This window comes from Phocoena sinus, chromosome 9, assembly GCF_008692025.1.
Source record: "Phocoena sinus isolate mPhoSin1 chromosome 9, mPhoSin1.pri, whole genome shotgun sequence".
NCBI classification, from domain to species: domain Eukaryota; kingdom Metazoa; phylum Chordata; class Mammalia; order Artiodactyla; family Phocoenidae; genus Phocoena; species Phocoena sinus.
Genome location: NC_045771.1, coordinates 23,603,306 through 23,630,847, shown reverse-complemented (window position 1 = coordinate 23,630,847; position 27,542 = coordinate 23,603,306). Strand labels below are relative to the sequence as shown.

Here is a 27,542-nt window from a genome sequence, read left to right as displayed (position 1 = left end):
GCATTTTTATTCTGGAAATTAAGTAAATTTCTGGGTTAAAGCAGGCATTCTCCATCACCAACTAACAAGCTGTGAGTGTATGATGGTCTGTTTCCCCCCGCTGGATAGCCAGCTGTCCGTGTTAATTACAGGACTGCATGCATTTCTGTTGAACAGATTTTTATTTCTGTATCAGGCTTGTTCTCATTCCTAAGACTAGAGTGGCAGTCTCTCTCTATGCTTGACACTTACCCAAGAACCAAACATAATCCTTCACCCAATTAAAAACACGTGTATTAAAAAGTCAGCGCAGATAGAGAGGCATCCATGCTTCTTGCTCTCTGGCTGAGACCCAACACCCTCTGATTTATTTGGAATTAATTATAAATGTAAAGCAGTGGGTAGGCTATTGGTGATCTCAATAGAATGGTGTGTTAATAAATCTCAGCTCAGACCTAGTCACTCACTTGCTGTCCAGAATGAATCTTAAACTCTTTGTATGATTATGTGTTGAGAGCTTTGTGGCCTCACAGGGCAAATGATTCAATGTAATGGGTATTTCTACTGACTGAGACTGCATAAGCTGAAGCTCTGGCTGGAGAAACAATGTCTTTATAAGGCATCTTTCCCTGGAGGCCTGTGGCTGGACAGTACTTGGGGTAATGAGGTGCCTTACAAAAGTGCTGAGGAGTTTTTGTGAAAGCGTGTTCTTGGTTCAGCTGAGTTCAGGTATAAATCACTTTAGCTTTTAGTCTGCTTTCCACAAAAGGAGCGTTAACCCTGTCTCTGCCACAAGTAAAATGTGAGGTACTGCGATCCACCCTGCCTCCACCAGAACTAGACCAAGAGCCTACCCAGGCCAGATAGCCCAGTAAACTGGTGCTTAAGACAAGACAATGGCACTCTGAGCAGTGATGATAGGCACGTGAGTTTAGTCATTAAAAATAAAGTTCAAAAAAATAAAAATAAAGTTTTAAAGCTTCCTTTTTCATCCTTATATATGTGCATGTTATCGGGCTACTTGATTCCAGTCACCATGGTTTAACTAAGGCGGAGAGCAGGGCTCTTAGCTAAGAATCTACTCTTAATATATAAGTTGTCTTCTGTTATCTTTCTTATTTATGTTACATAGTTTGTACTGAAGCTTTATTTGTTTAGAAGAAATGACTCAGTATCTGAGAAAGATCATACTTTCCTTAAATTCTTTGTCTCTAACCTGTTACGGCTTTGAGTATACACGTATAGGGTCCGCAAAGCCTCATGATCCAGTCAGCTATCTCACTGAATTTTGACACTCAACAAAGAATGAAGCTTCAAATTGCTCACCTCTCAAAATAGAGCAGTAGTTTATTGTTGTTGTTTTTAACTGTGCTTGAAGTATGGAAAGATTGAACTACAGTATCGAAAGTCAGCAGTGTAATGTTATTAAGGGACCCTGTGGGTCATTTTTATAAAACTAGTGCTGTATCTTTTTTAAAATTTGACCAATATGTTGTAGGAACAATCATTTCTTACCTTTAATATGGTGTCTTTTCCTTTCAAAATACCTTCACATGTTACCTTATTAGGTCCATACAGCAACTCAGATTGAAAAGGGTTTTTTTTCCTTTTCTGCCATTAACTCCACATTTTTTCAACTTAAAGAAACAAAATTTCATTTTTCTAGATTCTTATGGAGACTAAATAACTACTGCTTGTGCAGTTCAACATCCTAACAGCGGGATAAATCCAAATTTCATTTGGTTGTAATCTAATATTTATCTTTTGTAACAGCTTTATTGAAGTATAACTGACATACGATACACTGCATGGATTTAAAATGCACAGTTGGTGAGTTTTGACAGATGTATGTGTCGGTGAGCTCATCACTGCAATCGAAATAAATGAACATTTCCATCACCCCAGTTTCCTTGTGTCCCTTTATAATCCTCAAGGCAACCACTGATCTGTTTTCTGTAACTCGAATTTATTTGCATTTTCTAGAAGTTTACAGAAATTGGGGAGGGGGGGTAGTGAACAGTATTTGTATCTCATGGTATATTTCTGAGTTGGCTTAAGAAACTAAAGTGTGACCATTCAAAGTGGTGTTGTTCTGGTACTTGAATCCAGATGGCCTATAATGGGATAGAAGGCCTTTGATGTCTGGCTTCTTTTGTGGGGGGGCAGGGGAGTGCTGCATTGTGCGGCTTGTGGGATTTTAGTTCTGCCGACCAGGGACTGAACCCAGGCCCCCAGCAGTGAGAGCTCAGAGTCCTAACCTCTGGACTGCTGGGGAATTCCTGATATCTGGCTTTTTAATGAGAACCTAATGTTTAATCGACATAGCAATGGCTAACATTTATTAAAAGCCAGCTCTGTGCCAGGCACTGCTCTAGCACTTAACTTTATTTATTTGCTTAGTTAGCCTCACAACAACCCTATGAGGCCAGCACTGTTATTATCTCCATTTTACAGATGAGTAAATTGAAGTACAGTTAAGTTACTTGCCCAAGGTCACATGGCTAAGAAGTGGTAGAGTTAGGATTCAAACTAAGTATGACTTTAGAACCACCGCTGCCCCTTGGATATATCTAGAAAACTCAAGCTCTTTGGTTGCCCCAAGAGCAGTGACAGTGAAGCATTACATAACGGATTACACAGTCCAGGAGCCAGGGTTCCATGTTGAGTGGCAAGCATTTGCATTCAACTCAGACCTGATTTTGAGGTCTTTGATTACCAAAACTGAATGTCTTTATACTGCTGCAATTTTACCTGAGTAATCGAGAATTAATTCTTCAGTGCTTGGTTTATCTTTCTTGGAAATTGATTCCCCATACATTTTCATGTTTTCTGGAAGTCTTTTAAGATTTGACCTAAATTTTTCTTTTCTAGATGATCCAGACCCTGATGATGGATTTAACTATAAACAGATGATGGTTAGAGATGAGCGGAGGTTTAAAATGGCAGACAAGGATGGAGACCTCATTGCCACAAAGGAGGAATTCACAGCTTTCCTGCACCCTGAGGAGTATGACTACATGAAGGATATAGTAGTACAGGTGGGTGGGGTGAGAGCAAGGATTCTCAATGGAAACTTTCTCTTTGTTGCTTACGCTTTCCTCTTTAGCCTTTCCTCTGTATTTAGAAGAACGACTTGCTATACAAGTGCTGGCCAGATTGAGTCCAAGCTCTGTCACTGTTTTTCTGTGATCTCGATGGTGCTTTAAGCTTTCTGTTTAGTATGACAATACGTACCATCAGATTATGTATTTTGCCATTCATTGGTGGCTTCGTACTGTAAGCATGAGGGGAAATCCTATTTTTTAAAATACCAGGCACTGAGTAATGACAGTGATACTAAAGAATTTTCACAGAAGGCAGTTACTGATAAACATAGACTATAGCTGTAGAGGTACTCACTGGTCACATCTCCTGTTAGAGTTAAGCATGACTAGGGCTACCAGATCATCATGGGCTTGATGGGGTAGTTCACTATTAAGTGTTCCTTCAAGAAGACTGTTAGTTATTTTAAGCTGAAGCATAAAAAATTGATAATATTTTACCATTCTTTCAGCTAGAAAAACCACAATTTCCTATGGATTAACCATACCCACACACATCTACATAAACGTGTGAGTGTGTATGTGTGTGTGTGTTTTAATGAATGACAAATAATTGCCTAAACTAACTCATCCAGATACTAAGTCTAATTACTCTCTTCTGTTTAGGAAACAATGGAAGATATAGATAAGAATGCTGATGGTTTCATTGATCTGGAGGAGTATATTGGTAAGTCTGTTTCTAGTGTTTTTCTTAGAAGAAGCTGAGAAGCTTTGGAAGATATATTCACCAATAGAAACAATTTACCCCGTGGGTCAACTCTCAGCACATCATTAAGTCAGACCAGTGTGAGGAATAGGGGGTCATGATGAAGTGTCTGTAGCAGCACTGGCAAATCAAAATGTAAATGTGAGCCACATACATAATTTTAACTTTTCTAATAGCCACATCAAAAACAATAAAAAGAAACAGATGAAATTTATTTCAATAGTGTATTTTATTTAGCCTAAGATTCCAAAATACTATAATTTCAACATTTTATCAATATAAATCATTGAGGGTTTTTTTTTCTACAAATCTTCAAAAGTTTATTTTACACTAAAGCACATTTCAGTTTGGACCAGTCACATTTCAAGTCCTCAGTAGCCCCATGTGGCCAGTGGCTACTGTAGTGGACAGCACTGAAATAGTACATCCCAGATGCCCTGTGGAATTGACAGTAAGGAGTTGCAGGGAGCCTAGACTGGCATTAGGAAACGGAAATCGGACAAAAGAGACAGTTGGGTGACTAAGAGCTGTTGATTCCTCTTAGTCTTTCCTTTTCGCTGTATTCTATTCATGTTTTCTGTCTAGATTCTCTAATTTGTTTCCTTTCGTCTTTTTTTAAAAATCACTCCTTTCTGCCACTTTTCCTTTTAGTTGTCTGGTTTTGTTTTCTTTTCCTTTTTCTTTTTTCTTTTTACTTTTTTGACCACACCTCGGCTTGTGGGATCTTAGTTCCCTGACCAAGGATCGAACCCTTGCCCTCAGCAATGAAAGCTCGGAGTCCTAACCACTGGCCTGCCAGGGAATTCCCAGTTGTCTGTTTATTTTAGATGCTACTATACCTTCAAGTTGTCTGTTTATTTTAGATGCTATACCTTTCTCTCAAGTAAAGTTTTTTTTTCTTTTGGCCTTGCCGTGCAGCATGTGGGATCTTAGTTCTCCAACCAGGGATCGAACCCGTGCCCCCTGCAGTGGAAGTGCAGAGTCTTAACCATTGGACTGCCAGGGAAGTCCCTAAAGCTATTTTTATTATCCTCAAAATAATTTCAAGATTTTCCCATTGCTTTAAAAAAAGGGGCTGCCTCTTAGCAAGTAGTTGAGCAAATTGTTACACAATTAGTGTGATGGAAATTAGCATAAGTAAAGGAGAAGAGATGGAAGATACTACAAATGTCTTTGTTACAAATGTTATTCCATTTTAAAAGATACTAGATAATTTTATATTTCCAATTATTATTTTTACTCATAGTAACTTAATTCTAGTGCACCACTGGTTTTGTGTTTCATAAGACAATTTGTTTTTAGGCTTCTGATCTTTACCTGGAATGTTCATTTTAAGTGTGAAAGGGAGACTTAAGCCCTTACCTCTATCCCTCTATGTCACTTCAGTCCATTGAACAAGTCACTCCTTTACTCAAATTTTGTCTAATTATACCTGCTATTTATTTTCTAGAGTTATTCCAGTTGAATTACTCCTTGAATACTCTTTTCTTCTAAGACTCCATGATGTACTTTGAGAGGGGTAAGCAGTGGGAAGATGGAATTTTTTTCCAAAATGATTTTTTTAGTGGAGTTCATCAGCACAGTGGAAATAAATGTCTGGGTACATTTACTGAGCCCATTTCAAAGTCGACTGTTCCTTTTTTTTAATAATTTATCTTTTAATTCTTGGTTTTTGCCATTTTATCACCATTGCTAAAACGGAGGAACTCATTTTGAACCTCTTGAGAGGAATTAAGTTTTATAACAGTTAAGTACCATCATTTATCAAGCATTGGGGCCCAATAAAGAAATATCTCCCTCCCATCATATAGATCAATTGTTTCTTGAAACTACTGAAACGATCAACTGTGTGTGTATGACTTTGTTTTGCAAATCATCAACTAATGCAAACACTTTTACATCTTGGGTGCCGGGCTTTGTAAAGCTAAAAAGTCTCCCAAATAGTATCTTCCAGTTTCTAGGGGTATGCTAGTTTCTGCCCTGTTGAGAGGAAAGATCAAAAAGAAACAAATGGTCTTTGCCTCTTACATTTAGCATTAATAAGTCCCCAGAGTTATACTGTTGAACCATTTAAATTTATTATACAGCATTGCAAGCATACACAAAATTAAATAGAATAGTGTAATGAATCCCCTGTACTTACGCCCAGTCCCAGCAGCCATCAACCCATGGCCAATCCTTTTAAATCCATATCCACGTCTTACCTCCTTTATTATTGAAGTAAATCCCAATCAGCATCTCATTTCATCTGTAAACATTTGGTTATATCTCTCTTAAGATACATATGTATCTCTAAAAAATTTTAAATAAAATCTCAAAAAATTAGTAATTCCTTAATATCATTATATAGGTTGAATTTTTTAAATTGTATTTATTTGTTTGTTTATTTATTTATGGCCATGTTGGGTCTTCGTTTCTGTGTGAGGGCTTTCTCTAGTTGCAGCGAGCGGGGGCCACTGTTCATCACCGTGCGCGGGCCTCTCCTCTTGCGACCTCTCTTGTTGTGGAGCACAAGCTTCAGACGCACAGGCTCAGTAGTTGTGGCTCATGGGCCTAGTTGCTCCGCGGCATGTGGGATCTTCCCAGACCAGGGCTCGACCCCATGTCCCCTGCATTGGCAGGCAGATTCTCAACAGCTGCGCCACCAGGGAAGCCCAGGTTGAATTTTTTAATAGAAAATTAAATAGTATTAATTCTTATCCTTACTCTTCTAGCTTTAAGATGCATTTACATTATGTTGTATATTCTAGCTTCTATTAAATGCATGTCTTTCAGGAAATTCGCTGGTGGTCCAGTAGTTAGGACTCGGCACTTTCACTGCGGGGGCCGGGTTTGACCCCTGGTTGGGGAACTAAGATCCCGAATGCCGTGTGGTGTGGCCAAATTAAAAAAAAAGAAAGAAAGAAAGGAAGAAAAATATGTCTTTTAAACGCACGTTTTCCTAACGTGCGTTTCCTAATACACACGTATTCCCTACTTCAGAATTTCCCAATCTGTATACAGTGAAAGGTCTCCCTGACCCTCAGGACAGCTAGGGCAGGGTGCTGGCCAGTGGATCGTACAAATACTGTGTTTTCTGAATGTGCTGTAACATGAAAAAAGAATTGGCAAGACCTGCTCTGAGACTCCCAATTTGTATTTAAGACAGAAAGGAGTAGTTCTACTCTTAACCCTCAAGTTCAGGAAAATGACAGTGCCAACTGTAAAATGCTGCAAATAGTAGAATTTAGTAACAAGTTTGATGTCCTTTATTCAAGGGAAAACAATCCATGGATTGGGGGGAGTAAAGTACCTCACAAGCAGTGGAGCATTCTTCCTAGGGGGTTTTGGGCAAGAGCAGGCTTTATAAAACATTAGAGGAGCAACTCGGATGCAGGACATGATTGGCTAGGAGGTCAGGGATTTCCTTATAAAGATAGCAGGTCATCTTTTCTAAGGGTAAGGTAAGTTGACTGAAGCTGAGCTGGAGGGTTGTGATTGATATATGTTAGGTTTTCTTAGCAGTGTGGGCTGACTTAGGTTTAGATTTGTGGCATGGGCCGGGCCACTGGGGCAGCCTCCATTTTATGGGTCCCAACATACAAATTACTTTTATCACAAGTAAATAACTCTTTAGAAGTTACTTAGACTTATATTAGTTGTGTTCCCATACCTTACATGAAATGCATGTACACTTACTTTGATATAGTGTACTTTAGGAGTCTTCAGACTTTCGCTCATGTAATTCCTAAAAGAATTTTGACAGTAGTTAAGCCTGTGCGCCACAACTGCTGAGCCTGTTTGCTGCAGCTACTGAAGCCTGTGCAACTAGAGCCTGTGCTTTGCAACAAGAGAAGCCACTGCAATGAGAAGCCCGTGCACTGCAACAAAGAGTGGCCCCCACTCGCCGCATCTAGAGAAACCCCATGCGCAGCAACAAAGATGCAACGCAGCCAAAAAAAAAAAAAAAAAAATTTTTTTTTAAATACTTAAAAAAAAAAAGTATACTCTCGGGCTTCCCTGGTGGCGCAATGGTTGGGAGTCCGCCTGCCGATGCAGGGGACATGGGTTCGTGCCCTGGTCCGAGAAGATCCCACATGCTGCGGAGCGGCTGGGCCCGTGAGCCATGGCCGCTGAGCCTGCGCATCCAGAGCCTGTGCTCCGCGGCGGGAGAGGCCACAACAGTGAGAGGCCCGCATAACGCAAAAAAAAAAAAAAAGTATACTCTGTAATTGGTTGGTGGACAGTTTGACTTATAGACCTCTCAAGTTTTCTTTAGGATTTAAAACCACATCTTTCTAAAACTAGTGGTCGGGTTAATTAGTAGTGAAATGGAATGTAGGGAACAACTATCTTATGAAAGTTGGTCTTTACCTTTCTTTTTATTTATTTTTTTAAAAAGAAATTTATTTATTCTTGGCTGTGTTTGGTCTTCATTGCTGCGCCGGCTTTCTCTGGTTGCAACGAGCGGGGGCTACTCTTCATTGTGGTGCACAGGCTTCTCCTTGTGGTGGCTTCTCTCACTGTGGAGCACGGGCTCTAGGCACGTGGGCTTCAGTAGTTGTGGCACGCGGGCTCAGTAGTTGTGGCACATATGGGCTTAGTTGCTCTGCAGCATGTGGGATCTTCCTGGACCAGGGATTGAACCCATGTCCCCTGCATTGGCAGGCAGATTCTTAAGTACTGCTCCACCGGGGAAGTCCTGGTCTTCACCTTTCTTGACACTAGTCATCTCCCTTTGTTTCTGCATTTTTTTTAAAGGATTCTCTTTGCTCTCATATCATTCAAGACCAACAGCTGGAAATATTCTTGTTGCAAGATCAATAATCACACATCAGGAAAACTCCTTGCTTCTTAAGGTCTCTCTGACCTAAAATACCCTTATAACTGCTATTAGGTTCCAAACTGATGAATGAGGAAAAAGGGTCAGGTCAGATTTGCATGGGGCAGTCTTTGAGAAAAGACAAACTCATCTTCTGTGTGGATGTGTATTCACACAGGTGACATGTACAGCCATGATGGAAATGCTGATGAGCCAGAATGGGTAAAGACTGAGAGAGAACAGTTTGTTGAGTTTCGAGATAAGAACCGAGATGGGAAGATGGATAAGGAAGAGACCAAAGACTGGATCCTTCCCTCAGACTATGATCATGCAGAGGCAGAAGCCAGGCACCTAGTCTACGAATCCGACCAGAACAAGGTAAGTGTCCAGGCCCAAACAATCTATCAGCGATCGAAGTCTGTTTCTAGGGGATTGCCTAAAAAATTCCTGTTGAGGTACATAGAGCATTTAAGGTCTTAATTAGTTTGAGTCTGCTATGGATCTAAAGTTGGCGATTGAAAACTTACAGGGCAGCGCTAGCTCTCTGATCTCATTTTAGAAATCCCTTTGCCCAATGTTCCCAGCATTGGAGAAATTTAGGCCTCAGAAAGAGCCTCTGGATATAGCCTGTGCCCAGCATGCATCATCTGCTATCTTTGGAACCCCAAGAAATCTTCTTTGCTTTTTTGTTGTTATTTCCTTTGTTCTTTTATCTTTTACAGGCTCATTTTGCCTACTCAAAGCTGGTTGTTTCCTTCTTAAATCAAATATGCTTTTTAAAATTAAATCATTTGTAGGAGCTTATAAATCAGCTTTTCTCTGAAACCTGTTAAAATTACCCTTGATCAATTATCTGAGAAGGCATTCAGTTCATTAAAAGAGTGGTGTTACTACTGAGCCCTGTCACCTTTTTCAGAGATTTGAATGCTCTCCTTAGAGCAAACTGAAAATCAGTCTAAAGTTGGGGATTCTAGAATTCTAAATGTTCTTTTATTTAGACTGATCTTCGGTTTTAATGCAGTTTCTTTTTTTCTTTTTTTAAATTATTTATTTTTGGCTGCGTTGAGTCTTTGTTGCTGCACGCGGGCTTTCTCTAGTTGTGGTGAGCGGGGCCTACTCTTCGTTGTGGTGTGCAGGCTTCTCATTGCGGTGGCTTCTCTCGTTGCGGAGCACAGGCTCTAGGCACAGGCTTCAGCAGTTGTGGCTCACACAGGCTCTAGAGTAAAGGCTCAGTAGTTGTGGCTCATGGGCTTAGTTGCTCCACGGCATGTGGGATCTTCCCGGACCAGGGCTCAAACCCGTGTCCCCTGCATTGGCAGGCAGATTCTTAACCACTGCGCCACCAGGGAGGCTCCTAATGCAGTTTCTTATTGAGCCTTTTTGAGGGTCAGTCTGTTTTGAGTTCTTGCTCAGTCACTTCAGTAGCCAGGTGCTGTGTCCTGAGACATGTGAGAAAAGGAAACTGATGTAGTCATTCCTTGGGAATCTAGCCTAGATAATTCTTGAGATGAGTATCTGAGCCTTCATTTGGGGTTCTGTCTGGAATCTGATTGGTGACTAGGTCATTTTGGAGTTGAAGACTGTGCTTGATATTAGCATATTTCGTTGTTCCTGTTAGACAAAGACTTGATTCACTTTGAAGTATTTTTCCTGGCTATTCTTGACTATCTCTTACCCATATCTAGGAGATGTCCCACATTTTGCTCGAAAGGGAGCGTTTTCTTCTCAAAAAACAAACCCATATCCCTAGCATGGAGCTATTGAGCTATATTATTTCCATCCTTCCACTTTTAACTTCCTTGATAAGAAAAATGTATCAACTGCTGTTTACTTCCCTCTTTGCGTGTGTGTGTGTGTGTGTGTGTGTGTGTGTGTGTGTGTGTTGGGGATGGGCAGTGAGGATTGAGTTCACATTTGATTTAGTGGGAATTAGAATCGTAAATCTTGACTAACCCCTGTTGTATGTTAACAGTGTTCTAAATTTGAAATAAGAAATATATTTTGCATCAATTCACTGTTCTCTCTACTTTCAGGATGGCAAGCTTACCAAGGAGGAGATTGTTGACAAGTATGATTTATTTGTGGGTAGCCAGGCCACAGATTTTGGTGAGGCCTTAGTACGACATGACGAGTTCTGAGCTGCAGACAGAGGAACCTACATTTCTTCAAAAGTAATTTATTTTTACAGCTTCTGGTTTCACATGAAATTGTTTGCGCTACTGAGACTGTTATTACAAACTTTTTAAGACATGAAAAGCTGTCTTAAAAATCCCGTCCCCATTCCTCCTCCTCTCTGAGGGACTGGAGGGAAACTGTGCTTCTGAGGAAAAACTCTAATTAGTACACTTGTGTTTGTAGATTTACACTTTGTATTATGTATAACATGTGTGTTTATTTTTGTATTTGTTCTCTGGTTGGGAGTATGATATGAAGGATCAAGATCCTCAGCTCACACTTCGTAGGCAAACGTTAGCCCTTCACTCTGTCTCAACCCTTATCATATAATTTTTATAATTCTGAGTTAATAAATTTTAAGCCTGAGATCAATAAGAAATGTTCAAGAGAGAGAAGAGGGAAGAAATAGTCCCCACAATTTATATTTAGAGAGATAACACTTAAACTTGCCTATTGAAAAGTATCCTGCATAAGTAGGAGGGGCCGAATATTTCATTCAGCTGCTCCAGGTCCAGGTCCTGGCATTGTCTGGGCAAGGACCGATCCCTGTGCTGTAAGAAAGCTTGGCTCAACTTGATTTCATTCATTCTTTTTTTTCCTTCCCTGTAAGACTAGCTGTTTGCTAATTTTGTCAAGCACAGCTGTGGTGGGAAGAGTTGGGGCCACTGTCTTGAAAATCAGTCAAGTACTGAGTGTGATCTCTTTACAGAGCTATACATAGAAACAGCTGGAAAACTAAAGGAAAAATACAAGTGTTTTTAGGGCACATGCTTTTTTCTGGGTATGCATCTATTGAAGTGCTCAAGACTGTCTTGCCTATTGAATCACTGTAAGTGCCCCCATTCAGCGCCTATTTCCCCAGGTGTTCCAAGGAATTAATCTGCGCTGCAGTTAAAATGTCCTCCTTTCCAATCATGTCATTGAAAGTGCCTTTAATGAGAGAAATGATCACTGAATGAGGATTCTCTTAAGAAACTCGAAGATAAAATAAAGAGAAGATTTTTTGGACCACCTTAAATGAAAGCTTAGAACCTCCTAGTGTGGTGGGATTTTTTTCTTTCCTTTCTCCTTTGGACGGTGGTTAAATAGCAGTATTAGTTAGGGGCTTGGTTGCAGTGTTCTTATCTTGTGGGCTGGTTTCCAAAATCCACATGCTGCTGAATTTACCAGGGATCCTCGTACCTCAGAATGCTAACCACTTACTACCAGGCCTGTTTCTGTGTCAGCTGGAGAGCTTGAGCTAAGACTCAAAGATGAGAGGGCTCTTTTGTTTGAGGACCATCGCTCACCCTTCCTGCCTTCGACCCATCACTCCCTATGTTCCCATCTCCCCACTGCCAAAAAAAAGTTTATCGTGAATCAACATGGCCAACCCTGATCAAAGAGAGGGACATTGTAGAAGGAGCTGAAGAAACCACCTCTGTTCCCAACTCAATTTACCTATATTTTACCTAACAGGAAACTGTCCTTTTTGGTCCCTTTCATACAGATGGACCTCTTTTGAGAAGAATTATTATATTCCAAGTTTTTAGCCCTCAGGATACTAAGACAAATATATATATATATATATATATCCGTTATTATTTCATATATCTTTCTGGATAATACATTCAGGTGGTGCTGGGTGATTATTATAATCTGAACCTAGGTGTATCCTTTGGTCTTCCACAATCACGTTGAGGTGGGCTACTTGGCCTGGTAAAAAGCCGGATATCGTGTAACTCCACCCCAGCCTTTGCATTGAGCTCTTGAGAGTGGATGCATTCTTTTAACCCCAGTATAAGGGAGTGGAAATTCTCTGCCTTCCAGATTCCCCATTTTTATTGTTAAGAAGATCAGGGATAATTAATAATGCCCACCAACCCTGGCTTGGAGAGGGCACATCATGAATTGTGTGGCAGGAGATCCTCATAGGTCACTAGGTACAGAGAACCCAGGCCTTATGTTAAAGTCACGCACCTAGAAAGCAAACCTCCATCTGCTAAGAGAGCAGCTTCTGGATGCTGGGTGCTCATCAGTAAGCATTGTACTCTAATCTCTAATGAACCCCCTGGATTTTTTTTTCTTTTGGTTTAAATCAAGCCTGAGGCTGGTGAACAGTAGCTGCACACCCACATTGTGTGTTCTGTGAATGCTAGCTCTCTTGAATTTGGATATTGGTTATTTTTTATAGAGTGTAAACCCAGTTTTATATTCTATAATGCAAACAGGTACCTATCTGTTTCTAAATAAAACTGTTTACATTCACTGTGGCTTATGAATGTCCTTTATTTTCTTAAGAAATGGAACTCTTGCTTAGAATTATGGGTGTTATAAAATGGCACAGAAAAAGAGCTCTCCTAGAAGGTTTAACATACCCCCCACCCCAACCCAGAGAAGTTACTGCCTTCTCCCAAATTGGTTACTCTTTTCTTCCTATTCCTGAAATCTTCTAGCATCCTTCTACAGCTGTAACCCTTCTCTGCTTCCCTTAGTCCATATAACTGGAGAGGAGCCCAGCTGCTCATTACATAATTGCCTGATACCAAACACAAGCCATTTCTGAATGTACACACATTTATCTTGATTTTTATTTCAAAAAGTGTCTTCTTCAGGGGGTGGGGAGAGGGAGTATAAGGTAAAACAGTTTTTTGAACATTTTGTATAGTTTATAAATGGTATTAGATGTGCAAATTCATTTTGAGAACATGAAGGGAATTAAACCATTAACTTTAGTAAATACACAGCTTACGACAGATATATAGGTTTAGCCAGATAGGAGGTGTGGGGGGAAAGGAAGCACCTGGAATATTCATGCTGGTACAGGGGTTTGTGGGCGTGGCTGTCCCAGCCAAAGCGATAGCAATTACTGGCAGTGACAGCATAAGAAAGTTCTTTGAAACTCATTTGGGACCTACTAAAGGGTTTTTTTTAAGGTTTTTTTTTTGTTTTGTTTTATTTTATTTTATTTATTTATTTTTGGCTGCATCAGGTCTTCGTTGCTCTGCTTGGGCTTTCTCTAGTTGCGGTGAGCGGGGGCTACTCTGTTGTGGTGCGTGGGCTTCTCACTGCGGTGGCTTCTCTTGTTGTGGAGCACGGGCTCTAGGCTCGCGGGCTCTAGAGCGCAGGCTCAGTAGTTGTGGCGCACGAACTTACTTGCTCCGCGGCATGTGGGATCTTCCCGGACCAGGGCTCGAACCCGTGTCCCCTGCATTGGCAGGCGGATTCTTAAACCACTGTGCCACCAGGGAAACTCTAAAGGTTCTTTTTTAAATGTCTCTCCCATTTCTAAAGTGTTTCCATAAGTTTGTTTTAATTCAAAATGTATCATCTTTGAACAGATCCCCAGTAAGGAAAAAATGTTACTAGAAAGGAAAATAATTGTTGTGTACACACTGAAAAATCATCAGCCAGACTGCTTTACAGTTGCCGTGTATGTAGAAATCTGTTCTCCAAGTGCTGTAAATTCTGCCACTTAGGAGTAGAAACTGGGCTTCCCTGGTGGCGCAGTGGTTGAGAGTCCGCCTTCCGATGCAGGGGACACGGGTTCGTGCCCCGGTCTGGGAAGATCCCACATGCCGTGGAGCGGCTAGGCCCGTGAGCCGTGGCCGCTGAGCCTGCACGTCTGTAGCCTGTGCTCTGCAACGGGAGAGGCCACAACAGTGAGAGGCCCGTGTACCACAAAAAATTTTAAAAAATTTAAAAAAGAGTAGAAACTGATGATTGTTGAAATGGCCTTTGGGGTGGTCTGAAGTAGACCCAGCTGGAACAGTAGCTTTATGTAGGTAGGAAGGAAATAGTAGGAAAATGGAAAATTGACCTCAAATTGCTATCACTCCCCTTCCCGTTTTCTGTGTTGTAGTCGTTTGGTTTTTGACAGGCAAGGTAGAAATTTCCTTAAATGTAAAATCCTTGTTGCTGCAAACAGGCCAGTATGGCTTCTTAGTTGGGGCCAACTTGGCTAGAAGAGACGGTAGAAACTTCCATTTTCTGGGAGCTAGACATGTCAGACTCATCTGTCATGGGCCTTCCACACACCATCTCCATGATGCAAGCTCGGAACTGGAGGAAAGAGAATTGGAGATAGTCCCCTTGGTAGACCAGTACAGAGGAGATAACATCAGGAAGCATAGGGGAAAAAAGATCTCATTCTTTGTATCCTCAAAGCCTTGCACAATGCCTTAGACACAGGATCTCCTCAGGTGGTTTTGATTATATCTTCCCAATACTGAGAGCTAGCTATGTTCCAGGCTAAGACTACGCACTACTCCTGGGTCTACAGTGATAATCCCTACACATTCTGGCTAACTCTGAGAATGTGTAGAATTTCACTGTTGGGAAACCTCACAAACCACCCTGCCCCATAAGAGCACTGTCAAAAGTGACCCCAGAATAGCCCCGCCCACCCACCCCACCATTACTTGAACGCGCTCCCAACTGGGGAAGGACTGCCAATTCTGTTTCTGTCCAGGAGGTTTCGCATTCGTTTCGAATCCATCTCTGGAAGTGAGGAAACAAAATAACAATTCTCAAAGCAGAGTGTTAGCTCTACAAGACAGGAACCCTCCTTGATTTGTCTGAGTTTGGGTTATTAGCTTAGATTCAGGATTTGGGATAGGAAGCCACCTGGTACCTTCAGATGATAAGCTGTTTTAGAAACTTACGCATGTGTTGTGATTTCTGTGTTTCACATAAATGGTCGTGCAGACTAGAAGTTGGAAAGGATTAAGAACTCGTGAAATGGAAATTTAGGGGCACTGCTGATCTATCGGTTTTTCAGTGAAACGGAAAGCCTTTTCACTTCTCATCCTGCCCTTTGGAGCAACTCGAATTTTATGGCTCAAGTTGTCTTCCCTGGGTCCTGTGATGTCTGGATGACCACACCTTCATCCCTGGGCTTACTTACCAAGTGCTTTCTAGCCTGCTAAGGGTTTCCATGCCTTCCCTGTTGACTCCTAGAAACCCTTTGAGTGGAGTCCCAGGTGCTTGGAGTTAAAAGTCATTGTTGAGAAGAACCAGGTCTTAGGAATATAAATAGAGAGCTTTACCTGCTTATTCATGAAGCAGTAGATGATGGGATTGTAGACGCAAGCACTCTTGGGGAAGAAGGCAGGGATGGTGACAAACCGTAAGTCCACCCCGTGGTTACGGTTGTTGACTATATACGTGGCCAGGGCAGCATAGGGCGCGTAACAGAGACAGAAGGATCCCACCATCATCACCACCTTGTGGCTCACCTCCCGCCCAGCCTTCTGGGTTGTAGCTGACTCCTGCTGCTGAGCTGCAACCTGGAAAGAGCACAGAAGACATCACACCCTCTTATCCCTGGCCCTGAACTCCCAGATCTCTGGACTCTTCAACTAGGGGGCCATCTACTCTAATTGTCTCTCTGCTGTCCCAGCTTTTGGCCTAGTCCCTCTGTTTCCCCCTCCTTGAGGAAGGCAAGATGGAGGCAGCTCTCTGGTCTGTGACAATGGAAAAGATCATATGCGTCTCTTGATATACCTGAGCAGGAATGACTCCACCTTACTCTTCATTTCATCATCTCCCTGTCCCCACTTCCTTCACTGCTTTTTGATACCCCTCTACCTGACTGGACGTTTCCAAATGTTTTATGTTCTAGAGCACTTACCCGCTCTTCCCTCTCACCTAGAGCCTTGTGATCCCTTCCTCCCTGACCCTCACGAAAGGCACTCACAGCTCTGAAGACCCCCAGCAGCTGAGAGTAGGAGAAGCAGATGAGGGAGAGAGGCACAATGTAGCAGAAAATGAAGAGAAACCAGGTATAGTACTCGCTGTAATATTTGGTGCCCACGGTGCAGGAACACTGAAGACCCTTGGGGGCAAACCTGCAAGGGACCAAGCACTTACTCACCATGAGGCTCAATTAGTAGAGAGGGAGATGAGATTCTTGGGTTGTGTTCTCCACTTAGAACCCAGAATGACTTCATGCAGCGGGTATTTTCTGTCCTCACCAGCGAGCCTTTAGCAATTGCAACTGCGGGGTAAACTTTAGCACTTGTCTCCCACAGCCCTTTCCCTTATTTATTCCACCAGCTCTTTAAAAATTAGAGGTCAAAGACCATACCCAACTCTCTTCCCGCCCTCGCAACCTGAGCTTCTAGCTACGTCAGCACAGCGGCCCCGCACTCTCACCGGCTCCAGCCAAAGAAGGGTGGGATGGAGACACCAATACCAATGGTCCAGGTGACCAGGTCCACCATCAGCGCGTGCTTGGAGCTGAAGCAGAAGTTGCCGAAGGGCTTACAGATGATGATGTAGCGCTCAAAGACCAAGAAGGCCAGTGACCAGCCTGTCACCAGACCTGTGATGAAATGTGAGGGTAAGAGGGTAAACAGCCCCACTCATCCTGGCAGGCAGAGTGGAATACAGATGGGGTGGAGAAAGCACAGGGAGGGAAGGTTGGAGTGGTTAGTGAAGTAGAGTTTGGGACTTGGTCAGACTTCTAGTCTGGGTGGCTTTATATCTCAGTATGCAAAAGAGCACCAAACTTCTATCCCCCAGACTCCTCTTTGGGGCCCACTCTCACCCAACAGCCTGGCCCCTGGTTCCAATCATGGAGCGGTGTCCTTTGCCTCCCCCCAGCCCCCTTGTCCTGCAATACCTGCTGTACAGCCCAGGAAGGCCCCCAGAGCACAAACATGGCGGCCGAAGACAAAGTATCCATGACAGCTGGTGATGAAGACGACAAAGACAGAGAAGATGCAGTAGATGAAGCCCCCCAGGGATACATTGACCAGAATGCAGTTGAGTGGCTGCCGCAACTTTCTGTAGCACAGTGTGGCCACCAGCACTGTGACATTGAGTGGCGTCCCTACAACGAAGACAAAGCCCGTGAAGGCTGCCTGGAGGTGGAAGGCCCAGACAGGGGCGAGGCGGTACTGAGGCCCATCCCACGGCCCCACCAAGATGTTCTTGAACAGAAAAAACTCCTCCTCCTCTGACATCTTGCTCATGAGATGTCCGCCACCCCCTCTGATTCCTCTTATAGATCATCCTCCCACCACCACTTCTCCCTGACCCTGCCAAAGAACCTCTCCTCCAAAGCCACTTTGGAGCTCCCTGAAAGATCAGTACTGATCCTAAGCCTCCCAAGGACAAAGTTTGGGATAAAAGACCCTAAGCCCCCACCTAAACCTTTTGTGACCCCAAAGCCGATTGTATGTTCTTCAGAGGATAAGAGTGGGCTCAAAGAATCCGGACATGCAATGGTCAGGTGCTGGAATGAATAAGAGTGGGCTCATTAGGGCCTGGGAGATGCTGACCCATATTTAATGAAGACCCTCCATCACTTTTTTTTCCCTTTGAGTGGACCTATGGAAGGCACCCTTCTTCTTTGACTTCAGGCACTACTATATCCCTGTAGGTGTTTACACCCCATCTGCCCCTTTGTGGAAGGTGCCCCCTAAGTGTCCCTCTCCAGGGATCCTGGGCTCACAGCCAGCCTGGGAAGCAGCCTCAGGCTGCAGGAAGGGGCAGGGAATGGAGCGTTCCCTGGAGCCCCTTAGTAACAGCCTTCAGGGAACAGTTGAGGGGCAACTCGACAATGCCTAGAGGTCTAAGGCACCCCAGGCTGCCAGTTTCTTCATGGTGAGTCTACCCAGAGAGGGAACCTTTCCTACTCAGACCTCCCCCAGCCAGGTCGAGGTTAGTTTGCTCACTGTCCCTCTCATGCCATGTTCACACCTGCCCCTGCCCTTAGCTCAGCAGTGCCCAAGCTGCCAGTCATCCTGTCTGCTCATCCAAGACCTGCCCAGTGAATTACGTAATTCACTGTCCAGAAAGTCAACACAAACCAACTGTTCTTCAGATTATGACAGGCAAGAATGGGGTTTCACAAAGGAGACCTCGGTGTGATATAATAATGTCCTCACAGCATTCCTGAGTAGCACAGCAACCAGTTTCACAGGATCGGGTCTCCTGCTGACTATTACCCTCAATATGGGCTCCACACAAAGCACGATTCAGAACTGGACATAAACCAGAACCATTTGGCTGGGGGCCAAATACCAGCTCTGCCAGGCTACTCTAATCCAGAGGACATTTCAACTCTCTAGAGGCTTGAAAGGCATTATTCCCTAACCTCTCTAATCATTGCTTCTCCCTGCTTAGTTTTTTATCAAGTGGATTTCTGTTTCAAGTGGATTGTATATGCCTGGGGCTCAAAATTCAAATAGTACAAAAGAATATACAGTGAAAAATACATCTCTTTCCCACCCAGGCTCCCAGTTCCCCTCTCCAGAAGCAACCAGTGTTCACTTTTCGCTGTGTTTTTGATGCGTAGGATGAAGTGATGTGTTGAGCTTGAAATGTGTTGTGACATTGTTGTCTGTTAAATACTGACCGGTCAGACTCTCCAGGCAAGTGGCGAGATAAGAGAAAGTTCTACATGCTCTTGTGAAAATGAGGAATCGTCCAAGGATTTGCCTGAATGAAAGCCATCCTCACGCCTGGGAGGAAAGAGCAGAAACCACCCCCACCCACCCACCCCGCCCCGAGGTAGAGCCATGACTCTTCCTAGAGAATTTCATCTGCTGGCTTTGAAATACAGAGACAAATGAACCACTGAGGGCCTGAACTCCTACAGCCTAGATCAAGGCCACGGTAATTTTAGCCTGGAAAACAATGCATGGTAGATGGCAATGGATTTCCACCAGGGTGGCACTCCTCTCCCCCACCCTGTTACCCTGGAGACATTTGGAGGTATGTGGGATGGGAGGGGGGTGTTTTATGGCTGTTGGCAAAGAAGGGGATTACTGGTATTGAGTGGGCAGGACACTGCTCTATACAGGCCACACTGAGAATGATCCTGCCTCAAATTCCAATAGTACCCCCAGAGAAAAGCACTGGCTGGGACCCAATCCCGGTCTCAGCCCTGAAACATTCTCAGCAAAGTCCCCCTGGCGCCCTTGCTTGGAGCCACCTCACTCCTTGGCACACCCAGCGAGAGAAACAATTAGGAAATGTGTACTGAGGTAATGGAATGACGCGTTGAGTGGCTTTTATTTATAAGCCAGTTTAAAGCTGGGGAACAGCTACCCAAAAAAGTCCCTTTGGTTTGAGAATAGATGAGCTGTTGCTTTTCTCTCTGGCCATGATTGGTTAGTGGAGCCAGTCATCTGGTCCAGACACTCTGGATGGGGATAATAAAACTTCATCCCCTGGGTACAAAGGAATGTTAGCCAATATGTTCTCTAAAGCGAGGGCCATTCTTCCCCATATCCAACAGACGCGTTGGTTTATCAGGAAGCCTGCTTTTGCATGGATGGTGGGAGGGTTTCTTTAGGCTTATGGCTTTTACCTCGAGCCAAGTAATGAAGATCCACCTGAATATCTGTTGCCCCTGCTGGTTTTTTGGTGCACACTCCTGGCTTGCTTTCTTTCCCTCATTCACTCATTCATCTATTCCACAGACATTTGCTAAGAGATGCCTACAACAGCAGTTGTGCTGTGAGGATGAAATGAGATTAATCTGGTAGAGTGCTTACCTAAGGCCAGGTACACAGAAATGCTTGGGAGTTGTTTGTTTCGTCAGCAGGATTGCCAAGTGCCAGACACAAGGCTGGATCCAAAGATCAATAAGACAGATCTCTGTCCCCCCAGAAGCTCCCAGCCTCCTAGAGGGGACCCCCCTCTAGGGGGTCAAACAAGGGTCCCGGAGGTGTGATGGATGTGGTACAGTGGCAGCACAAAAGAGAGAGCCAGACAGAGCCTACTGGGTCTCCTACAAGGCCCCAGTTTCTGATGTGTGACCTCTCCCCTCACTCTCATTTGGGGAATCCCAGCCTGAAGAACCCCACCCAGGCCACCCTTAGCCGATCGGCAGGCTCTTCCCTGAAGCTTTCCTGGGTGGGATGAACAGGGCAGGCTGGGGTGAGGGAGGAAGTGTGGGTATTTACAGGATGTATTCCCATCTCTGGTTTTCTAGAAAGTCTGGATAGTGGTGTGTATCGCACTTAAAACACGCTTTGGATTCAGATAAATGTGCTTCGTGTAAGTCGAATTTGGGCACGTTTCTGTTTCTTACAGTGGGGTGACAGCTATCTCGCAAGGCTGTTATGAGGTTAAGTAAGATCTGTAAAGCACAGATCACACTGCTCAGCCCACGGTAAGCATTAAGTGGCAGCTTTCCTCTCATGTATTTTCTCCTTGCCCTCATGTTGCCATCATAATAACCCCTTTCCTTTGTACAGCACTTTACAGTTTGCAGAGTGCTTTCACATACGTTTTCTCACCTGATCCTCAAATTACCCTGTAAGGCAGACGGGGCAGGTGTGACTTCTTCACCTGACAGATGAAGAAACTGAGTAATTTAGCAAATATCACCTAGTCAAGGGTGATCTGGGACAGACTTCTTAGTCCCCACCTAGGAGGCAGATGAGTTTGGAGGATTTTTTCTGGTGGTCTGATCATGAGGTAAGAAAGAAGTGCTTCTTCATGGGTGCAGGAGATGCCAGGCAGGCCCCCTCAGCCCTGGGGTTCCCGGAAGGGGAGCTGGCTGGAGACTGGCTGCCTCCCTGCCCTTCCCCAGCAGCACCCCACGAACTCCGCTTGGCAGCCCTGAGGGAGAACCGGATGGTCACGGGGAAGATGGGACCTTGCCTAATCGCTGTGTGGCTCTACAGTGGGCCAGGGAGCAGTGGAGAGAGCCGAGGGGCAAGGCCTGCTGGAGTGCAGCCGACCTGGGCTGGGAGCCAGCCTGGACGGAGAAGAGAGGCCCTTCTAGGAACCACAAACTGCGGCTACTGCTGATGTAGCAAAGAAGACACAGCTGGCAAAGAGTAACCCTCAGTGGCTCTTTGGTCTAGGGCTATGATTCTCACTTAGGGTGCACGAGGTCCCGCGTTCACATCCCAGACGGGTCCTACTTTTGCTGGGTTTTTCTTTTTTTCTGTTCCCCTTTCCTCACCACACAAGTATACGTTGACTGCCCTTTCTCAAGTTGAAGCAGAGATGACCCAGTGGTGAGTGAATAAAGGACCCTGAAGACAAGCTGCCAGTCAGTCTCCCCATTAGTCATGGCCTGTATATACCCCATTATTTCCGCTGAGGCCAAGCCGAGCAGAAGGGGATTGGCATAGCTCCAGGAGCTGAACCTGAGAAGGTAGAGCCAAAGGGTTGCCTCGTGTTAGGCAGAAAGCATCTCAGAGAGCCTCAGATAAAGAGCGGGTGGTCAGAACAATCAGGACCTGAGCTGGAGGTCAAGAAAAGGCAAACTCTCCATGTAAAACCCAAGCTATGAAATGCATTGGCTTCAAAGTCCAAAAGCTAGGAATAAAACTACAATTCTGAGTCTCACATTTCCTCTTGGTAAAATGGGAACAATAATATTCATTTCTTAAAGTTGAGAGGATTAAATCAGAAACTGTAAGTGAAAACACTTTGCAAACTATAACACACCTTACAGACGTAGGGATTGTTAGGAATACTACTAAAGATAAAGAGAATCTGGAAAGGAAATTCTGACAACATGACAGACTGAACTAATGTAGTTTCTCTTCACCCAGTGTCCCGTAAAACACACACAGAAATACTACATAAAACAGAATTTAAAAACTAACATATGAACAATTGCAAAATTGGTTTAAAAAGCGAAATTCCCAGATAACAGAATTAAAGAAAGAATATAAAACTAAACAAAGAAGGAGGAGGAGGAGAAGGAGGAGGGACTATCACAGTAGCCCATGATTCATTTCAGACACAGATCACAGACATATACCAGGGACATGGAGATGTGTTCTAATGCTTTCAGTTATAGGCTATGTGCCCTCAGCCCACCAGAGACAAAGAGCTGGGACTGAACCCCCTGCATAAAGCTCAGAACATCAAAGATCTACCTTATCCATGGAGAGAAAACTAAAATGGCACACGCCAGTTCAACAAAGCAGAGAAAAGGGTTAGAAATCCAAGTCAACCCTGAGAAATTGAAGTCTGAGCCTGAGAAAATTCTTGTGTTGCATCTGGATTTATTTTATTTGCATGATGCTGAATCCTTAAGCAGAGAAATTAAATATAAACCTGGTTTAGGACAACTTGAAATCCCTAGGAATACCACACAGCCTCACAGAAGCAAGAAAGAGCTCGCCAAGACTGTTTTCATACCCCAAGGTATATGAGAGTCTCACTAAAAAGTGACAAATCAAAAACGCCTACTGGGGCTTCCCTGGTGATGCAGTGGTTGAGAATCTGCCTGCTAATGCAGGGGATATGGGTTTGAGCCCCGGTCTGGGAAGATCCCATATGCCGCAGAGCAACTAAGCCCGGGAGCCACAACTACTGAGCCTGTGTGTCTGGAGCCTGTGCTCTGCAACAAGAGAAGCCACGATAGTGAGAGGCCTGCGCACCGTGATGAAGAGTGGCCCCTGCTTGCCACAACTAGAGAAAGCCCTCGCACAGAAACGAAGACCCAACATAGCCAAAAATAAATTAATTAATTAATTAATTTTTAAAAAAACACCTACTGAAGAAGAACTCACAATAAAAATCTTATAAACTAGACAAGAAAGTAATCCACCCAAGGAAGACTCAGCAGACACAACAAACAGGACAATTAACACTCCAAGAACAGTGCATAATAGAACAACATGACAAGCACTGTGTAATAAGTATTCTTAAAAGTGTTAAAGATTAAAGACAAGAAAGTAAACCGTAATGAAAATATTGCACTATGAAAAAAAAAGCTCATTGAGGGAAAAAAAAATTAGGAAATGGAAGACATACCATTGAAGACTCAAGACATTAAACAGTAGACTAGACCCAGCTGGAAAGAGAATTAGTGAAGTGGAAGATAGAGCTGATGAAATTGTTCAAAATATGGGGGGAAAGGGGAAAGTAATGAGATAGAAAATATGAAAGAATAGTTAAAAGACATGAGGAAAAGAATATGCCTATTACACTATCACACTGAATATATATATTGTTTCCTGAAAGAGAGAGAATGAGGGAAATGTATGGGTTGGCCAAAAAGTTCGTTTGAACTTTTTGGCCAACCCAATAATATTCCAAGAGATAATGATTGATAATTTTCCAAAATAAAAGAAAGACACAGCCCTCAGATTGAGAACTGAGCTTATAAACACGTTGTGGTGAAACTGGAGAATACTGAAGAGAAAAAGAAAAATCTTAAAAGCAACAAAAAATTTAAAAAATTTTAAAACTTGTTTGCCTAGAGAGACAATTATATTGGCAGCTGACTTCTTATTAGCAGCAAAAGATTACAGAAAAAAATAGAATATCTTCAAAAGTCTAAAAGAATTGTCAACCTAAAATTTTATGCCCACTAAATTTCCATTTAAGTGTTGTGAAATAAAGACCTTTTAAGACATCCGGGAGCGGTGGCGCGCGCCTGTAGTCCCAGCTACTCGGGAGGCTGAGGCAGGAGGATCGCTTGAGCCCAGGAGTTCTGGGCTGTAACGCGCTATGCCGATCGGGTGTCCGCACTAAGTTCGGCATCAATATGGTGACCTCCCGGGAGCGAGGGACCACCAGGTTGCCTAAGGAGGGGTGAACCGGCCCAGGTCGGAAACGGAGCAGGTCAAAACTCCCGTGCTGATCGGTAGTGGGATCGCGCCTGTGAATAGCCACTGCACTCCAGCCTGGGCAACATAGCGAGACCCCGTCTCTAAAAAAAAAAAGACAAAGACTGAGAATGTTTACCACTCAAAGACTTTCACTGAAATGCTACCAAAGGATATACTTCATAAGAAGGAAACCGAAATAAGAAGGAAGGAATGAAATGCAAGAAGGAATGGTGAGCAAAGAAATTTATAAATATGTTTGTGAATCTAAAAAAGCATTGAGGGACTTCCCTGGCGGTCCAGTGGTTAAGACATCGCCTTCCAATACAGGGGGTGCGGGTTCGGTCCCTGGTCAGGGAGCTAAGACTCCACATGGCTTGCGGCCAAAAAACCAAAACAGAAGCAATATTGTAACAAATTCAATAAAGACTTTAAAAATGGTCCACATAAAAAAAAAATCTTAAAACAAATTTTTTTAATTAAAAAAATAAAAATAAAAAAGCATTGACAGCCACTGTTAGTGGAGTAAAAATCAGTTCAGCTGCTTTATAGAGCAATTTGGCAATACCTAGTAAAGTTTAAGGTGCACATATTCTATGACCCAGAAATTCTACTTCTAGGTATCTACCTTAGAGATGTGCTTACATATATGCCAAGGAGGCATGCACAGCACTGTCCATCACAGCATTGTTTACAATATGGAATATTGGAAATATACCAAATGCTCATTAGCAGAAGAATGGATAAACCAGTTGTGGTATATCCAAACAATGGAACAAAATTCAGCAGTTAAAATTCATGAACTAGAGCTATATGAAACAGCATGAATAAATGTAAAAAGAAAAACATGTTAAGGAAAAAAGAAAGTTTGCAGAAGAATGTGTATAACATGCTGTACTTTTTGCATCTTTAAAAGATTCACTTTTTTTTTCTTTTTAATGAAAGAATCTAGGCATTTAGAAATAAGGGTAAAGGTGGATAAATGGCTGCATCAGTCCTCAGAGAGGATGATCTGCTGGGATGGGATTAGGAGGGAGGCTGAATCCTGGGTCCATGGATTACAAGGATTAATTCAGATTATCCCCCTAAACTGATCACCTGGCTGGCATCCCCACCACTCCTAGCCCACAGTCCACTTCCCCCTCATACCTGCTAAGCCCTTTCCTCCAGCCTCCTATCTTCATTCTCACCCTCAACCCAGTACTGGTCTGGGTTTTACTCATATTTGGGTCCTGAGAATAGACTGGTTCAGATCTCCTCTGAATGCTCCTCAAATCAAGGGTGAATCGTGACCTGCACCCCTGGAGCCAGGGAGAGATTAGTCCTAATACTCTGGATGAGAGCTCCCTGAGGAGAGCTTGGACCCCTGGATGTTACAGTTGACAACTTCCTCCCCTGTCCTTCCCTCCATTAGCCAAGAGGTCAGCAGTCAAGGTCTGCTATCTGACCCTGCTGGTTCAGTCAGGACCAGAAGGAGCTGTGCTGGGGCAGAACAAACAGCCACTCTGCTTCCAGCATTAGACTCTGTCATTCCAGGAGCCCTGTGCCCTCCACCCTCCTAACGCCAACCCCTTTCCATTATCCCTGACAGTTGCCCTGCTCCCCAAGTCTGGACAGGCCTGAAGTCGGCAGCGGACCCTCTGGAAAGGGTCTGGGTGGGCTTGCTCAACAGTCTTTCCCCACAACTCGATCACCTTAACCACAGGGTCTGGAGTGGAACCCTGTCCTCTGGGGAGCAAACAAAACATCTCTCCATCTCTCAGAGCACATACGAGGCTGGGGGTATGAGAGAGAAGAAGAAAGGTGAGGAGAGAGAGACAGAGAGAGGCTTCGAGACAACATTATGGTTAATAGGCAACATTGAACTCCTTAAGTGTGAGATCATATGTTAAAACAAGCAGAGCGTTGACTGTGCTGTTGGGAGATTTACCTTTACTCATTTATTCCACGTGTAAAGGACTTTGTCAGATGCTGGAGATACAAAAAATGACTAAGATAACTTCCCAGTCTTCAAAAAACTGGGCAGACAGAAAATTAAAAACCTGACCTTGACAACCCAGAGTGACTGGCGCTGCCCTAAAGGGAAAAAGGACGGGGCAGAGCACAGCAGGGGCATATAATGGGGTTGGAGTGGGGCGTCAGGAACAGCTGCTTAGAGATGACTCCCCACTGAGTGCTGAAGGATAAGTAGGGGATGTCCAGGCAAAGAAGGGCTCCCTTCTGAGGAATATAGAGGTCTTGTGAACCTGGGAGCCTGGGGGGCGGTGACACTGACTATATATGCCCAATGACCTTGTGCGTGGATGCACAAGAGAAGGGATTGGTGTGTGCCCCTGACTTAGGAACCTCCCAATGCTTTTCTGGATGTGCTGGGGCGCCCCGGTTCCCAAGTGTACCCTTTTTTTTTTTTCTTCCTGGCTGAGACCTGCATAGATGTGAGAACAATTGCTTCGTCAAGATCTGGCATACGGTAGACGTTCCTTGAATGAATGATAAAGTAAGTGAAATAAGCCCTCTGAGCTTTCACATCTCCCTTCCATGAGAGTGAAAATCAGCAGTGCCCGCTGTGAGCAGGCTACAGGGCAGGTTGAGTGAGGGTCATGGCTCTCAGCCCCGCGGGCATGGGACCAGGTGGGAAGGCAGACGGTGGAGAAAAGCGCTCTTCGGACACTAAGGACTGCGTAGGGCCACGGAGCGGCCCCTCTTAAGAGGGTCCCTGCTTCTAGCTTGGTGGAGGCGCGGGGACAGCAGAGGGATCAGGGCCCCGAGGTTCGAGTATCCTGGCCTTGGTTTCCCTCCTCCTGCCCTCACGCAGCTCTGAGGCTGGGGCCGGCGGCCGGGGGTCCGCGCTTACTGCCGAGCTGGGCGGCAGCTCCGACCTGCTCCGTAGGAAGCGAGGGGAGTGTAAGCATCCGTGCTTTTGGAGAAAACAGGCCGGGAGGATTTGTCCATCCTTGTGGTTTTCCTCCCCCATCACCGAGCAGGACGGGACCCTGACACATGGCGCAGAGCGGTCTCCCAGCTCAGCCAACTGCCAGCAGGACCCACTGCCAGACCAGGGCATCTGGTCGCTCCCTCGGCGCGGGCCTTGGGGAGTGTCGGGGGACACGCTCGCTCGGCCTCCCGGCACCCTCCCGCCGGCACGGGGTCCGGGAGCTCCGTTGCTGGGCCGGCTTCCGGGCGGCGGCGGGGGAGGTGTCAGGTGGCCCAGCCAGGCCCCGCCCCCTCGGCCGGCCCGCCCTCCCTTCCCCTGAGCATCCGGC

General features: G+C 44.3%; 2 protein-coding genes across 6 annotated transcripts in view; one reads left to right on the top strand and one right to left on the bottom strand.

The window, feature by feature from the left end:
* CALU (calumenin) overlaps positions 1–13,014 on the top strand; it is a 28,806-nt gene extending 15,792 nt beyond the window's left edge. For 2 of the 5 annotated variants that reach the window (XM_032642807.1, XM_032642805.1), the window contains exons 4-7: positions 2,851–3,017; positions 3,687–3,747; positions 8,766–8,965; positions 10,621–13,007. In XM_032642807.1, the coding sequence (XP_032498698.1) occupies positions 2,851–3,017; positions 3,687–3,747; positions 8,766–8,965; positions 10,621–10,725 (533 nt within the window). In that variant the 3' untranslated portion in view covers positions 10,726–13,007. Of the gene's footprint in view, positions 1–2,850; positions 3,018–3,686; positions 3,748–4,704; positions 5,306–8,765; positions 8,966–10,620 lie in introns of all 5 variants that reach the window. The other 3 variants (XR_004351398.1, XM_032642804.1, XM_032642806.1) reach the window with 3 other exon arrangements.
* A 1,669-nt stretch (positions 13,015–14,683) lies between these two features.
* Positions 14,684–17,718, bottom strand: OPN1SW (opsin 1, short wave sensitive). The gene is made up of 5 exons (XM_032643523.1): positions 17,367–17,718; positions 16,898–17,066; positions 16,440–16,590; positions 15,790–16,029; positions 14,684–14,803 (listed from the first exon to the last, which is right to left on the bottom strand). The coding sequence occupies exons 1-5, from the start codon at positions 17,716–17,718 to the stop codon at positions 14,684–14,686; spliced, it is 1,032 nt and encodes a 343-aa protein (XP_032499414.1).
* Between the last annotated feature and the right edge of the window lie 9,824 nt (positions 17,719–27,542).

Bases quoted from the DNA above. Each gene is read 5' to 3' on its own strand.
- OPN1SW (XM_032643523.1), bottom strand. From the start codon at position 17,718: ATGAGCAAGATGTCAGAGGAGGAGGAGTTTTTTCTGTTCAAGAACATC. The intron at 17,067-17,366 runs GTATTGCAGGAC...ATTTCATCACAG, and splicing joins CTTCCTGGGCTGTACAGCAG to GTCTGGTGACAGGCTGGTCA. The intron at 16,030-16,439 runs GTGAGTGCCTTT...TGCTCTTTCCAG, and splicing joins TGCTGGGGGTCTTCAGAGCT to GTTGCAGCTCAGCAGCAGGA.